A 16,381-nucleotide genomic window follows, 5' to 3' on the forward strand; every position below is an offset into this window, starting at 1 on the left:
GGTGAATGTTTTGCCATTGTGCAACATTCCGTCCATCATCTTGTGTATTTTGCTGTTCACCCTATGTGGGAAGGGTATGCCCAGACGTGGGTCCCGTGCTCACTAAGCCACTGGAGTCAAGCTATCCTGGCTGAAGACGGCTGATAGCCAGAAACCAGTCCTAGGATGCTCGATTCCGGTCCAGGAAAAACATGGCTTGGCAGTTCGGGCTGGACTGTTCCCATGAGGCACAGGGTCAAGACTGATTTGCATATGGCCATGTCTGAACTGGGGTGGCTTGGTGAGCAAAATAACAATGGATTAAACCCAGATCTGTGACTGGGGGTGAATGTTTTGCCATTGTGCAACATTCCGTCCATCTTGTGTGTTTTGCTAAAAAGCTCTTACATATGGTTATAGTTAACCATGGGCGGAGTGCCACTACGCTGAGTCCAACGGAGTTGAAAAAAAAGCTCTTTGGAACTCCGCTGCACTCCACCCAAAAAAAAAAAGGGGGAAATAATCACTTACCTGCTCTGGCGTCTGCGGGATGCCCTCCTCTGTGTGGTCTCCTCCTTGCCGGTCGCAAACCCCTACGTCGTACGGCTTGCGAGGACTGCGCATGCGTGTACATGCGCAGTCCTCCCAAGATGGGAAATCAGGGCAAAGAGGAGGGCAGCCCGGAGACGCCAGAACAAGTACGTAATCATTTATTTCCTGTTTGGGAGTGGCGAACTCCCCTATGCCGCGGAGTCAGAATTTTTGCCTGAACTCCACGTTTCCAATGGAGCGCAGAGTTGGCAAAATTTCGTAAACTCCGCTGGCTTTTTGCCACCCGGGATTAGTTATAGTATCCTTAGGGAGACACTCATGTTCTAACCTTCACAACCACATTTTTCACGTTCCTCATACATGAGGAGTGGCAAAATTCCTATTACTAATCCGGATTTCTTCTCGAAGTGCATTTAGGAGAACAACACGACAACCAAAGACAGTTATAGATATGCTTTAAGGGCTGGTGTTTACAATTGTAAGGATCAAAGGCGTCTGCAGCGCAGCCCATACCGAACTGTTTATCACTGGCAAGAGGGCTTTGACAAAGGCGGCTGATCTTTGGTTCCTTTTTTAGGTCTATTTTGACTAATTACGGATGTGTACTTTTTTTTCCAACGAAAAGCTTCAGGATTACATGTATTGTAGCAATTGTAAAACCCTTCATACCCCGTTGTGGAACGTCAAAGTGCATATTCTGATTGGGCGCTCACTACACTTCGGGTGTGCATGGCAGGCAGATTATGATCCTATGTGGAAAGTGTTTTGGTGTCATGCATTGGAGACCTTGGACGTGACTCTAGTCCGGTCTTCGATGCAGTGCCTTTCGGCGTAACAAGAGTAGATGGTGTGAGAGATAAACATGCAAAATACAACTGAACATTTTTCACTGTGTGATACAATCTTTAAATGGGAGACAGTGGAGAAGTTAGACAAATATCCCTGTAGGAGAAACCCATGCGACGGAAACATTTTCAAACTACAAATGAATTCATTGAAGTAATTGTACATGCTTGTTCTTTATAATTTAAATTTATTCAGCCAATATACAAGTTGTGTTTGTGTCGTGAATTGTTAAACATGGGTATTTTACAGTAAATATTTCCCCTAGAAGGCTGTGGGAAAGGTGGGCTTAAAACGGACACTCAAAAAAAACGAAACCAGTTTGCCCCAAAAAAAGAAATGAATATTAAAAGGAGGATGGAATTAGGACTGCTTGAATTTCAGAGAGATAAATGAAGAAACCCTTTAAACTATGTTACAGTGAAACTTCACTATCTCAATTTTAAGGGGGCAGCCTGCAAAAAATCCTAAACCACCACACTGAAAATCCTCGCTTAATCCAACTGCTCAGTGAAAGATCCTACATCCATTCTGAATTAATGCGAAACTTCAGGCTTTAAACCCACTCCCACCTCAAAAACAAAAAAATCAATACAAAAAGAATGTTGCAACCTAATCTCCAACTTTATTCCTTCCCACCCACCGTTTTGCTTTAATCCTAAAAACAGAGAACACAGCGATCCTTCCCTAGAGTTACAGGTCAAATTTGCATTCAGTCTCTTGTTTGATGCACCAAATGGCCAGAGTGGAGTCAGAGAAAGGATCCCGTGCCAGTTACAGAAGAGGAACACACGGCAGTGTCTCTTTTAGCTTAGATAATGATGCTGCAATGCCCTTGAGTGGCGCCTCAATAGTACCCATGGCGGTACGATTTCCTGGCAGGCATCAGGCACAGTTCCTTGGCAATTCCTCCTCCCAGGCGTGGGTTAGTCATTTAGTGATAGGGACTGTATTCCTCTGCCAGTCGGGGCTGCTCCTTCTTTGTCTTTTGCTGGGGAGTCGAGAAGAGAGGATTTAGAAAGGACAACATAAATGGTAGAGTGAAGCATACCTGCATAATTGTATTTTTGACAAATATGGATTAACTTCTTGGATTACAAGGTTATCTTTAAATATATTAGCCGAAAATACTGCATCTGGAGCAATAATATCAGCACATTCCAGAAAATAAAAAATGGGACAAGTTTGTGAACGCCAATTAAAGTCTGATGAAAAGGAATGCCAAGCTGATACAAACTGAGATAAGACTAAAGAAAGCCATGTGGACCAATTAAAGGGACCTTTATCTGATTATTTTATTCTAGAACTATAATATAGAGTTATTTAAGAGCACCGGTATTCAATAATGTTTGGTTTAAAGAGTCAGATTCAAAATTGCAGGATCAAATAGGCTGCCCAAAATCAGAAAATTCATTACTATGTGCGTAACTTACATTACACAAGTGACTTTAGTGAAATGTAGGAACTACGGTTAAGAGAGCCAGTCGGTAGGCGGGGAGAGTTTGTCTGCTAGCATGCCGCTCATCCACACATATGCAAACTTCTCAGCCCGGTATTCCACTTTCTGGTCCACAGCGGTGATGGCCAGGGAAAAAAGCAAGGCAGAAAGGCATGTCAATTGACACAAAGCATGCACAGCAAATCCCCTACTGATTCGCTCATGCCCTGTAGAATAGCCACATAAACTTCCTCGACAATAATCAATGTAGGAGTGGTGAAGGCATTTAGAGGATGGTCACTTCAGACTTGTCCTCAACCATGCGCTCCCATTGGTAGAAATGATCTTTTCACCAAGGAGAAGAAGGGAGCCCATGAACAGCTAAAAGTGCAGATGCACTATGGCTATTCATGGATTGGGGTGGTGAATGCTGCAGTAGCGATGCTCTTACACTCACTCCCCTTCAGGTCCTTCCACACCATGCAGGTAGTCCGCACGGATTAGTACTGCTGTAGTTGCAAGGCTGATGTACACTAATCATCACTGTGAAAAAGGGCATGCGAATTTGGCCTCATGTATTTAATAGACTGATAATGTATGACAAGACGTATAAGTCAACCAGTGACAGCTTGATGGATTAGTTTGAATTATTGAGCGATATGCTTGACTACATGGGATTTTGCAGCATTCCATACTGGTTTTGCGGTAGATTGTGGAAAATATATGAAAAGCAGAGGGCATCAAGGGGAAAAAAGTATCTGCATATTATCACTACCCAAACCACTCTAAATTAAATCTCTCTTTCTAAGTATCAGAACCCCAAGAAAAGCAGAATGTAGCTTTAAGTAGTTTTGGAGAATATTCTGTGCATGGCGAGAACATTTTTATCCAACAAATGTTAGTAATCTCTAAGCATGGATTGTTTTAATGGACTTATATAAGCAGCTACATGGGCGTAGGATATCACCTCTGGCAGAGCAATAAAGACGATGGTATGGAACGATGTCCATAAGAACTTAATGAAAGCGAGCATTCCCTGCTGTTGCTACAAAGCGAATGGACAGATGGTGACAAAGTAATTTAATTTGACATGGAGTCGAAACTAATCTAATGTTCTTCAAATACACAATTCAGTGAGAACAGTCAGACCAGTAAGATGGCATGTTCCACACTACTTATGATGCAAGGCTAAACGAAAGGAGATCAGATGAAAACTTATTAACATTAACAAATGTAGTCACTACTGCATCACTGTAAGAAAGGATGTTAAATGTATTTTAAGGCTTGTACCTACATTTTTTCCAAAACTACTCCGAATAATGCTTTTCTAATAGGGTAACCTGACTGATGATTTTCCCTACCCTCTACAGATGTGAAGCCTGGGAAGAGGTCTCCTTCAGATAGACTACAAACCCAATTCAGGCTTCTCTTATTCTGTTGAAACTCTCCCATGGGCTCTCCGAACGACTGGAAAAAAATGGCTCCCATGGGCTCTCTGAACTACAGAAAACAAATTGTGACAGGTCTGTGCTAAAGAATGCACCAAAGAAGCGCCCCTGCACAATCTGAAAGTCCTACTGATTTGTCTCTCACTATGCAGAAGAGACCCCAGCAACCTGTACGCCTTATTAATCTACTTCCTAGACTATATTTCACAACACTGAAACAAAAATTTAAATTCTATAGTAGAGTAGTAACAACCCATCATGGCACACCCGAGGGGCAGTATGAAGCACTCCCATCTTATTTTGAAACCGGGTTTCTAATTTGGATAAAATATTCAACTTAAGCCCCTTCTCTGGGTTGAACGCAAACAAACCTTTAAAGGACAAAATTCAAACAGACATACAGATGAAAATCAGTTGGGTCAAGAAAATAACCAAGGGTATTCAAGCTGGGGCATTAAGGCATGTGCATCTGCCAGTTTAATAAAACCATATCAGGTCTCATAATTAAATTAACTCACTTAGGTGAGTGGAATTAGAAAGACGACAAAGTATTACAGAAGAGGCCAGCTGTATATGTGCACCTGATGAATACAGAAACGTCCCCACCATACCTTTCTTTTCATCATCTTTCTTTTTGGCAGCATCTTCCCTTTGTTTCCGTATAATGGCTAACCGAGCCAGATCTGCCTTTGCCTGGTCTGTCTTTCCAGCGAGGTGCATTTTCATATACCTCTCTTTGGCTTTCTGTTTTTCAATTTCTTCTCTGTTAAATAAAACACAAAGTGTAATGTATCTGTAGGCTTGCAACCTCCGCTCATTCCACAAAAAATCACTCTGGGGCTCTCAGCCATACTTAGCATTTGGAAAGCCGCCCTAGCAACTTAAGACTAGTCTGATTTAAACAAGTGTGTCACAGGACAGGGTAGGTTTAATTCCACAATTGTTTAAAGTCACATTTTGCAAAGATGCATAAACTGTAAACCAAGCTCAGATCTACACCACATGCATCTACATTTCCATTGTATGCCCAATAAAGTAAAGCAATTATCCTAAAAACAATTACAAAAAAAAAAAATTCATTCCCACCCTCACCAACTACAAACTTTTCATGAGTGGAAAACGGAGAACATCTTTTGTGGCAAATTGATACACAGATGAACACCACAAGGCAGTTAAAGCTTCCTTCAAACATGTCACCAGTATTGCATTTTTCAATTTCACTATATAAATGAATAGTTAAGCACTACATGGAACAGCCACGCATTGGTATACTTTGAAACAAAATAATGTTATATGTACACATCACAGGATCACAAATTACTTTTTATTTTATTTACCACGTAACCGTAAACATTCAAGCCAGCATGCTACAACCTCGCACACAGAATATGTGAAACAAGACGTATTGCACTCTTAGGTGAAGGATTTCAGTCTCGGAGGAAGCTTCAACCCTAATGCAACAGTTCCCTGTTCTTTCAAAACGCAAACTAATAACTATTTGAATTTTTTGTTCAATTCCTTTATGGCACCACTCAAGCACGGGTATCTGAAGATCACATTGAACTAGCAGGTTTTGCAGAAGAGGGGCAAAATAGGTCTTCAACCGAGATATGCGTTGCCGGCTGTCAAGGAGAAGTATGGAATACTAAAGACAACTGGGAAACTGGTGCAATGCTTACTTTTTAAAATAATTTTTATAACATATGCCAAAAATAAATAAATGTGGCACGCTCCCAACGTGGCAGCTATACATTAGCAATAGACGTTCATTTTTTATTTTTTAGTACCCATCACAAAAAATTTATTTAAAAAAAGCATGGGTTAACAAGCAGGCTGGTGTGCTTAGAACAGATACAAAACCCTTTTTAATTTTTCAGCACATCACAGGAAAATTAGATTCTTATAGGGGCAAAGAAAAGGATACTATAGGCTTTGAACTGAACATCATGTTTAGGCTTCGAACTAAACATACTGTTAAAACACATGGATGACAAAAGAAATTATAGTATACATTATAGAAATAAAAACACTGGTAGGTAGGGTAGAATAAATGATTTGCCTACCAGCTTTGGCACTGAAGTGCACTTCTTTTTAGGCGATGTGTGCACTGATCAGGCAAAAAGCAGTCGCTCACAGAGCAATTCAGCCAATCGCTGAAGCACACTGACCCACTACATCATCCTGTGGGGCACGGAAACAAAATGTAAATGACATGAGAACAAATCAATGAATGAAGAGAGCTGACCTAAAATCCTTCTATGTATTTTTTTAATGTATGATTTGTTTTCCCTAGATAATAAAAATAAACAGATTAAGCTGCTTCTAAACCAGACCTATAACTGAGGATTATAATAGAATTGTGAATAAAAAGTAAGGCGAAAAGATGCAGTTTTCATAACTGGCAATAGGTTTTCAGTGGTTTCCAACTGTTTACAGGAACCAGAGGAATACAGAACCAAAATATTGATGTTGGAAGAAAAAAAATATTTTAGGAGGAGCAATGAGACCTAGAAAATTGTTTCAAGCAAAATAATGTTGGAATAAGGGGGTACCAGTAGGAGCAGAGGGAAAAGGCGTAAAGATTATGTGCAAATGGAGCACTTATCCGAATTGACGGAGTCCACAGAACAACCACTGGAGAAAAAGAGGGTTCAACCGGACATCTTGTCACAACTACACTTCTTTGAGGAGAAGGAACTCATAACCGATTGTGTGAGAGAAGGAGACATTTATTTTAACTGTGCAGAGCAACAATTGTATCAAGTCCTCTCACCAATCAAGCAACAACAATTCAGACCAGTGACTAAATTTCTAAAAGACTTGGCAATTGGGTACAGATGGGACCAACCTTTTCAAATTAAGCTGGCCAGGAAAGACCAGCAGTAAGGCACAAATCCTTTTACAGAAACGTCTGAGTTATTTGGCAGTCAAATAGATAAAGGCACCCCAGTGGCAAGCAATTAAGAGATGTTTCTGCAGGTAAAAGCAAAGCTGTAATGTATAGAACGAGATAACAAGCAGGGATGTCCACACTCGCCCCTCCAGTTTACCTTGCTATGGAACTGCCAGTGCAGAGAAGCTGGGTAAATTCTCATAAAAATAATTAGATTGGGTGGACATATATTTAAACTCACTACCTGATATTTTCCCTGTCTGCATTTTGGGCAAAACGTAAGCTCTACTGTTGAGTGTCAATGTTTAAAATCAACATATAGAATTAGTAGTAACTCCTTCTTTCACTGACAAGAGAGAGGTAGCAGGCCTTTGATTCTACAATCTGACCAATGAAATGCGGTTGATTTCTTAATGTGTGGGAACCGACTTGGCAGGCTCAGTCTTAATAGGGACCCTGTGTAGGGCAGAGATAGCAGGCCTGGACACATACAATACTATCTTGGATATGTGGTATAGCAGTGTTCATAATTACCTTATACCCAGCTCTTCAAAGCCGATTAGTTCCCTAAAAGATAGTCTCGGTAGCTGGCACCTAAGGGGGTTGCTATCATTTCCTAGTCACTGGGGTAAAAGTCCTAAAAGGCTGACACCTTCGTACAAGCAAAGAAGAGTTCTCGATCCAGGAGCTGGCACTTTAATATCCGAAATGGAAGGCAGAAGAAAAGGATTAGAGGTGCGGTCTTTGTCCTGGTGCATTGTTGCTAAGAGTGCTATCACGCAGGTCTCATGACACAAAAACAATGTTGAAAAGAAAAAAAAAACGAAATAAGTTGAGGATCAATTATAGATGGCTGGTGTATGAAGAACATGTGTATCTACAGTCTCACAAGGTAATGGACAAAATCTTGTGTGTGGGTCCCCCAGTAACAGGCCTCTATGCAGTGGTTAAGAGGTCCCTTATCAGCCTCTGACTGAGGTGCTAACAGGCACAAACGAGCTGCATCCTTGGACAGACAGTATTTTTCATTGTTAAAACTACAAAATAAATACTGTTATACATAGACTGTGGTGCAAAGTGTGCCGCAGTTTTGTCAACCCCCAATGTTGCATAATCCCAATGGGCTGCACTATAAATATATGCAACATGACAACAAAAGCAAACCAAATCTGTCACATGGACACTCGGATGGGGACAAAGACATAATAAAAGTGAAGTTGGTACAATAAAAAACACTGGAACACTGACACTACGACAGTAAGACTGGAAGACAACAATGATCTCATACATGGAAACATGGGACACTACTTCATAGCTAGGAAACACTGGCATAGGCATTAAGACTTTCACACTGAGAAACTGGAAGTGCGCCCTCGAAAAGGGAACACAAATATTGCGACTACAGCACAGGTAAAGTTCATTGGCAGAGGGATATTGACATGCGTGCAATACCATTGGTATTGCCATTAATATTGGGTCCTCTATGTGATCACATGGTCTTTGACACCTGAACATACTACATGTAAGGGGTGACTGAACCATGGACGTTTAAGGAGATACTGGTACATATATAATAATAGTTACATTGAAAAAAAGGTCAACTGATACAGAGATACTGATGAGTATTGTCATGTTTTGTCTATTTGTAGAATGCACTATATTCACCTGTGAGGGACTTGAGCAGGTGTCATGCGAGTGTCCCTTAAGAGTATTTTGAAGAGTGGGGTCTTCAGCTTCTTGCAGAACTCAAGAAGTGAGGAGGAGGCTCCGATGTGTTGTGGGAAGCAGTTCTATGTTCTTGTGGGTTGTTTGAGAACAAACGACCCACATCCGGTTTTGTTCTTGTTAAGGGGGGATGTTTGAGAGTGAGTGTAAGGCTGAGCATAGGTGGGGTGAAATATGGGTTTGGCGTGGGCAGTTGAGTAGGAGTTTAGAAGTGGTGTTTTGGATAGACTGGTAAAGTCAAGCTTGTTAGTAATGAGTGCTTGCATGACAGAATGTCTGGTGTTCTGTGGCAGGCACTAGAAGATTTTTTTTTACAGCATACATATTTAACAGCCTTTGGTCGCAGAGGATGGCACGGGACAGAGTGGCAGAGTCACTCGGGAAGATCCCAGCGCTCTTCAAGTGGCCCTGCACTGACACACGCAGGCAATTGTAGTGGCAGGTGTCCATCTGGTGCTAGGTGCACATTTCCGCTGTCCTGTGGTTCCATTACACCGCAGCCATCCCAGCCAGAAGATGATTCGCCCTCGATCAGAGCTCTGAAGGCACCCTGCTCTGCATGCTTAGGGGAATGGAGGCCAATAGCATTTGTTCGGTAAATAAGAGGTCATGATTTATTTTAGCCTTGGATGCGGAGAAGAGCTTATGTGTGAGGTGAGTTGTGACCAGCATGAAGGCAGGCCAGTAAAATAAACTTCACAAAGAAAAATAATGAATCAGTTTATTCTTTTTTCCCCCCTTGCAGTATGCTAGGTTTACTGAAACTGCTAAATGTGTTGCGGAACTGGTAGTAAATCTTGCATAAGATTCTCCCAAGCCGGGGGGCGTGGCAAACAGCATGGCCGACTAGACGTGCCTCGCCGGAGCTCCGGCCGAGTTGCCCCATAATCCGACTTAAAACCCTGACATCGAGCTAAAAAGCATACCAACTTGAAGCAAAACCACTCCGGTTACCGAAGTGCAGGCGGCCAGGGTAGAGGTGCGGTTTCTCCCTGGAATTCGGCGAGCCCGGAGACTGCATCGGGGTGAGGGCGGCCATGATGGCGGCCGCGCGGCGCGGAGGACGGCGAACACACTGACGCTGTGCCCGGCAGGCTGCCTGAAGAAACGAGCGGCGGAGCGCCCAGGGACCCCTCGCGGTCCGAGACTGTGACGCGCAGCTGGGAGAGCAAGCCGGACCCGCACTGACCACTCGGCGGAGAACAGTCCCGTCCCAAGATGGCGGCCGGCGGTGAGTGCTGAGCTGTGGCGCTGCCCGGCAGGGAACGGAGGAGAGCTGGGGGAACGATCCGAATTGAGACCCTGATCCAGGAGACACAGTCGCCGGCGGGGGTAGCTTCTTCCCCCCCCCCCGTTTTCGCCCGCACGGTGTGGTTGGTGGAGAAAGGTACAGTGGCGGGGTGAAGTGCGGCGCCCAGGTTCCGAGGACCGGGAAGAAGTAACAAGGGTGCCATACTGAGACCAGGATACGATTGGACTCCCCCCGGTGGAATCTGGCCAGCGATCCACGCCTGGCCGGCCGGAGAGCTGAGGTGGGTGTCGGGGGAGGAGGAGGTGAACGGTGCTACACGACCCCTGCGGAGCAGAAAGCCTTCACGTGGAGAGCATGGGGAAAAAGGAGACGGTTCCCAAGAGTACAAGGCAAGGCCCCATGGATAATTTCGCGGCCCCGAGGACCGGGACTGACCAACCGGGCTCCCGCCCCGATATGGCCGTGTTGCTGGAGGCCATTCAAGCGTCCAGGACGGACATCCAGGCGTCGAGATCAGCTCTGGAAACGAAGATTGGGGAGGTCGGGGCGGAGGTAACGCTATTGCGCCAAGACTTTAGGAACCTGAACGAAGGGGTGACGGCCACGGAGGACAGGCTGAAGGAAGACGGAGAGGCGATTACTACACTCAGGAGAGACATGGCGGACCTCCAGGCAGCACACCGTAACCTCCAATGGAAAGTGGACGATGCGGAAAACAGGTCCAGGCGCAACAACCTCCGCTTTGTGGGGTTTAGAGAAGGAATTGAGGGCAAGGACATGGCTGCCTTCCTGTTAAACTGGCTCAAGACCACCTTCCAGACGGCGCCATTTTCTCCCTGCTTCATAATCGAGCGAGCGCACAGGGCGCTCTTGGCCAAACCCCCGGAGGGTGCGAGACCCCGGCCAGTCATCGCGCGCTTTCTGAACTTCGCCGACAGGGACCTGATCCTCAGAGAAGCCAGGGCACTGGGGGAGATTCGACTGGAGAATGCAACGATAATGATTTTCCCAGATTATAGCCAGGAAGTGTCGAAACAACGCCGCTCGTATGACTCGGTGAAAGCTAAACTGCGATCCCTGCAAATCAAGTACATGCTTCTCTTTCCCGCCAAGCTGAAAGTGATCTATAAAGACAAAGCGATCTTCTTCACTCATCCTGAGGACGCTTGGCAGTGGCTCGAGGAGCGCCCCATCCTGAATAGCCGCGATGTGGCCAGCCGGGAGGCAATGGACAAAACAGCGAGGAGTAAGTCACAGTGGGAACTGCCGAAACCGCAGGGACAGAGGACGCGGAGAACCCAACACAAGGCTTCAGTGACACCGTATAGGACCCGGGGGTTGGCAAGCAGGAGGGTCGGCAGATCGGAATCCCCCGACGCAGCGCCAGGCTCACGATTTAGTGGCCTCCGGAAGTGAGCCCGCTCGGAGGGCGATGAAGTGGAGGAGTCGGTGGGTCCATCGTCCGGTGAGGAGGACATGGAACTTTTGAGTGAATCACTGCACCCTTTGGCCAAGGAGATCCATCACTTGGAACAGGACCTCTCTGGCCACGGCCTAACCACAGACACACAAGACTCCCATTCATGAACATGGCGCGGTATGGCTCGATGACGATGGCAACTCGGCGCACAGGGAGCACGCAAGTTGGCACAGTCCCCCTCACATACCCTACTTCCCCTGGTGTTTGATTTAACCACTGTTTAAGTTGGGGAGGGATGTGCGGGAGGGCGACTGACCTGCTCCCATTGATGGTTTGGTCCCATGTTGGGGCGCAGCTGGAAGGGGAGGGAGGTGGGGGTGGGGGGGGGGGGAGCGCTGGTGTTGTTACCTCATGTTGGGGTGTTGGGATGTTGGGGAGGGTGGGGGACGGATGTCCATGAAGCAGCGAGTTCTAGAAAAGTTACCCTTGCTACTGTCCTGGCCCTGGGGTCCGGTCCTTGATGGTCCTCGTGAGGTGCAATGGCAAGTACACTAGCTACACCGAATGGAGAAGGCGCCGGGATTAAGGCGCTAACATGGAATGTGAACGGCCTGGGTTCCAAAATTAAGAGGAGCCTGGTTACTGCATACATTAAGCGCGCAGCTCCGGACATCATTTTCCTCCAGGAAACACACTTGAGGGGAAACCGATGTCCTTTTCTAGCGCGCGGGCAATACATAGTCCTGGCGCACGCTGGATACACCATGGACTCAAGGGGCACTGCAATACTCATTAGGAAAACAGCACCTTTCACAGTAACACGCACATGGTTGGACCCACAGGGCTCATTTGTCGGAGTGCAGGGGACATGGAGGAGGCGCAGGTACACATTATTGTCGGTATATGCTCCACCCAAACTGCAGACACGAACGATGCAGGAGATCACGAATATACTACTAGACACGGCCGACACGGTACAGATTGTGGGGGGGGGGGGGATTTCAATGACGTAATGTGCACGACAAGCGATAGATCAGGGAACCCACACACAGTGGCCACAGAGACTGCTTTGGCGCGTAGAATAGACACGATCGGTCTCACCGATGTATGGCGGTGGCTCCATCCTGCTCAGGAAGCTTACTCCTTTTACTCTGGGGCCCACAAAGTCTTCTCTAGACTAGATTATATATTCACTTCGAGGCAGGAACTTTCGGCGGAGGACTCGGCAGACTACAGGGCGAGGGGTATCTCGGACCATTCCCCACTGTTTGTACACATAGGTCGTGGAAGGGGGAGAGGACAGGCACACTGGCATATGTCGCCATGGGACATACAGACTCCTGAAATTCTAGGGGGCATAAGAGCGGATATTAGAGTCTTCGTGGCGGAAAACGAGGGATCGGTACAGTCCGGGGTTACACTATGGGAAGCCATGAAAACCGTGTTGAGGGACCGCTTCCAATCCAGGGTGGGGGAGGCCAGAAGGAAACGCACAGAAGCCATAGCGAGGGAAGAGGCAAACATTTTGACCCAAGAGGCCGAATACCACAGAACGAAGGAGGAGGTAGATCTAAGAATACTGCTTGACACTCAAAGGCTGTACAGGGAACTAATCACGGATGAGGCGCGTACTCAGGCGCTGGCTACCCTACATCGCTTGTACGACGTCGGCGACAAGTCCGGGAAACTCATGGCGTGGCTGAGCAGGCGGGAACGGGATGCCAGGTGGGTAGACTGGGTTGAGCTCCCTGGTCAGGCGCGGGCGTCCTCGGATGACACTATAGTAGAGGCCTTTGCGACCTATTTCGAAGACTTTTACAGGGCTAGAGACCTGGGGGACCACGGGGTGGTGCAGTCGTTCCTGGGTAACATGGAGGTCCCGCAGCTGACCCCCGAAGATAGCGAGGCTTTGGAAGCCGACCTTTCCTTGGATGAAATCGCGGAGGCGATGACTGCCCTGAAACCGGGGAAAGCCCCGGGACCTAATGGTTTCCCGGCGGAATTTTTCAAGCGGACAGGGGACCTCCTTTCACGTCACTTGAAGACGTTATATGCGGATGCGTTTGACTCTGGGACTCTTCCGCCGGACTTGGCCTTGGCTACCATAATCCCGATCCACAAGGAGGGCAAGCCCAGGGGGGACTGTTCCTCCTACCGCCCAATCTCCCTTCTGAATATTGAGACTAAAATCCTGGCCACGATTCTGGCAAGGCGACTGCGACAGGTCATAACGGACCTAGTACACCCAGACCAGTCCGGGTTCCTGCCGGATAGGGCCACTAAACTCAACCTGCGGCGCACACACAACTGGCTCCAGGAAGTCTGTGACAGAAGTGAGCCACACTGGTTCCTCTCATTGGACGCAGAGAAAGCGTTCGATGCGGTCCACTGGCCCTTCCTAATGGGGACCCTTGAACGGTTTGGGTTTGGGCCCAAGTTCCAGAATTGGGTGCGTCTTCTATACTCGAACCCTAGGGCCAGAGTGCGGATAAATGGGCGGTTGTCGAGAGAGTTCGCGATAGAGCGGGGGACACGCCAGGGGTGCCCGCTATCCCCACTCCTCTTTACCCTCACGATTGAGATCCTCGCGATCCGTATCCGGCTCAATAGCGATGTGGTAGGCTTCCAATGGGGAGAATCGGCCACTGACCAGGAGAAGATTTCCTTATACGCCGATGATGTGCTGTTGTACGTGACAGACCCGGCTAGGACAATACCGGCCTTATTTAGGGAACTGGGCGACTTTGGGGCAGTGGCCGGACACACTATAAACTGGCATAAGTCGATCCTCTACGACCCACAAGGCGCGCCGCGGGGGGAGGGACTGCCGGAGCAGCTCATACACACCACAGAAGGCTTCCGGTACTTGGGGGTCTTTATCACCCGAGACAAGCGGCGCTCCTACGCGGACAATGTTGATAGGGTGGTGGTGGCAGCGAGGGCGGAGATGGATAGATGGCGACCGCTCCCGCTCACCATTCTGGGTAGGGCCGCCCTGTATAAAATGATACTGCTACCAAAGTTTTTATATGCCCTCCAAAATGAGTACTATCCCTTACCGGCTATGACAGTGCGAAAAATTCATACTGATCTCCGCTCTTTCTTGGGGCTGGGGAAGCAAGCCCGGGTGGCACTCACGACCCTCCAGCGCCACCAATATAGTGGGGGACTCTCGCTGCCTAACCTGGAGGCCTATTATTGGGCAGAGCACCTTACCCCGATCAATGACTGGATTCATGCCCCGGCTGACCACCCTACCTATGCGCTAGAGAGATCTAAATGGGACAATAAAACGGTGTTACATTTCTTGTATGGGGGGGGGAGGGGGCAGACAGCTCCTCCCTGCGACTAAGATTACACTATTGGCGTGGCGCAGAGCGACGGTTAGAATGGGCTGGCATGAAAGGCCCACCCGCCAAACACCCCTGTGGTCATGTAGGTGGCTGGCTGAACTGTACAAACTACGGGGATTCCAAAGGTGGGACGATATTGGCATCTCCACAATTGGGGATGTCATAGCAAGGGGGGAGCTTAAAACCTTCCAGGAGATGCAGCAGGACTTTGGACTACAGAGAACCCAATACTATAAATACCTACAGTTGCGACACGCATGGGGAGCACAAAACATATCTCTCACTGACATACCCCAGTTTGCACCACTTGAGGGCCGCCTACTGCAAGAGCGGATGCAGAGGGGGGCGGTAGCCATGACATACAAAACGCTAACAAATAACATGTTGGGCGATCTACAGGCCCTCAGGGAGAGGTGGGAGGCGGATGTGGGCACGATGGAGAACCTGGATTGGGAACTCGTACTCATGCACCCCCGAGAAGTAGCCATAAAATCGAGGCTTCGCCTCATCCAGTTTAAGGTCCTTCATCGGGCCTACTTTGATAGAGTAAGGCTCTTTCGGATGGGGAGGGTTAACAACACCACCTGCCTACGATGCCAGCACCAAACAGGCGATTTCTTTCACATCATTTGGGGGTGCTCTGTAATACAGGAATTTTGGGACGAGGTCTTCAATGAATTGAGTGCGATACTAGAGGTGGAGATATCTAAGGACCCCAAACTGGCGCTTCTGGGCATGTCAACGGAGGTCGACATCACACGACACCTACTTATTTTTCTGTTGCTGGCCCTGGTAGTCGCAAAAAGGGACATTGCGAGATTGTGGGGGGCGCCTGGGAAACCCAATCTGGAGGACCGGAGAAGGGGGTTAGATATGTATATGGCAGCGGAACGAGTTACCTATAAAGCTAGAGGGTGCCCACGAAAATTCCGAAAAATATGGGCTAAGTGGAGACACTACCATGGATTGGAGTAGGAGGGGGAGACTGACTGGGGAGAGGGGCGGGGTGGTTCGCCGGAGTGGTACGTTTGTCGCTGATTCCAGCATTTTGCCTCCGGAGGGTTTGGGCCATGGGATTGCTTATCTTGAATGTAACACAACTTAGAGAGCCGAATGAGACAAGGATGTCGGGGGGGGGGGTGGTAGAGAAGGGGGACACGCTGCTCGGGGGGGGGGGGAAGGGGAGGGCGGGAAGGGGGGCTTCGAGAAGAGGTCTCTCAGTTGATGACTTTACTTGTAGTTAAGGGGGGGGGAGGGGAGTTCGGGGTGGAAATGGGAAATAAATAAGTTCACCACGATGTCTGCCATGTAACTGACGATTTACAAAAGTTGCGTATGGTCGGGAAGAGCGGAATGTTGACGCTCCCCCGAGATGTATTGTTTCTTGTTCTTATGATTTGCCTGGTGCAACAATAAAAAGAATAAAAAAAAAAAAAAAGAAAAAAAAAAAAGAAGAAAAAAAAAAGATTCTCCCAAGC

General features: G+C 47.4%; 1 protein-coding gene across 2 annotated transcripts in view; it reads right to left on the reverse strand.

Moving 5' to 3' along the window:
* Positions 1 to 1,544: 1,544 nt before the first annotated feature.
* Positions 1,545 to 16,381, reverse strand: part of PDAP1 (PDGFA associated protein 1) — a 52,264-nt gene continuing 37,427 nt past the window's right edge. The window contains exons 5-6 of one of the 2 annotated variants that reach the window (XM_078665053.1): positions 4,872 to 5,023; positions 1,545 to 2,365 (exon numbers count right to left, since the gene is read on the reverse strand). In XM_078665053.1, the coding sequence (XP_078521179.1) occupies positions 2,301 to 2,365; positions 4,872 to 5,023 (217 nt within the window). In that variant the 3' untranslated portion in view covers positions 1,545 to 2,300. The remainder of the gene's footprint in view (positions 2,366 to 4,871; positions 5,024 to 16,381) is intronic. The other variant, XM_078665054.1, reaches the window with a different exon arrangement.

This window comes from Lissotriton helveticus, chromosome 10 (assembly GCF_964261635.1).
Source record: "Lissotriton helveticus chromosome 10, aLisHel1.1, whole genome shotgun sequence".
In the NCBI taxonomy this organism is placed as follows: Eukaryota; Metazoa; Chordata; class Amphibia; order Caudata; family Salamandridae; genus Lissotriton; species Lissotriton helveticus.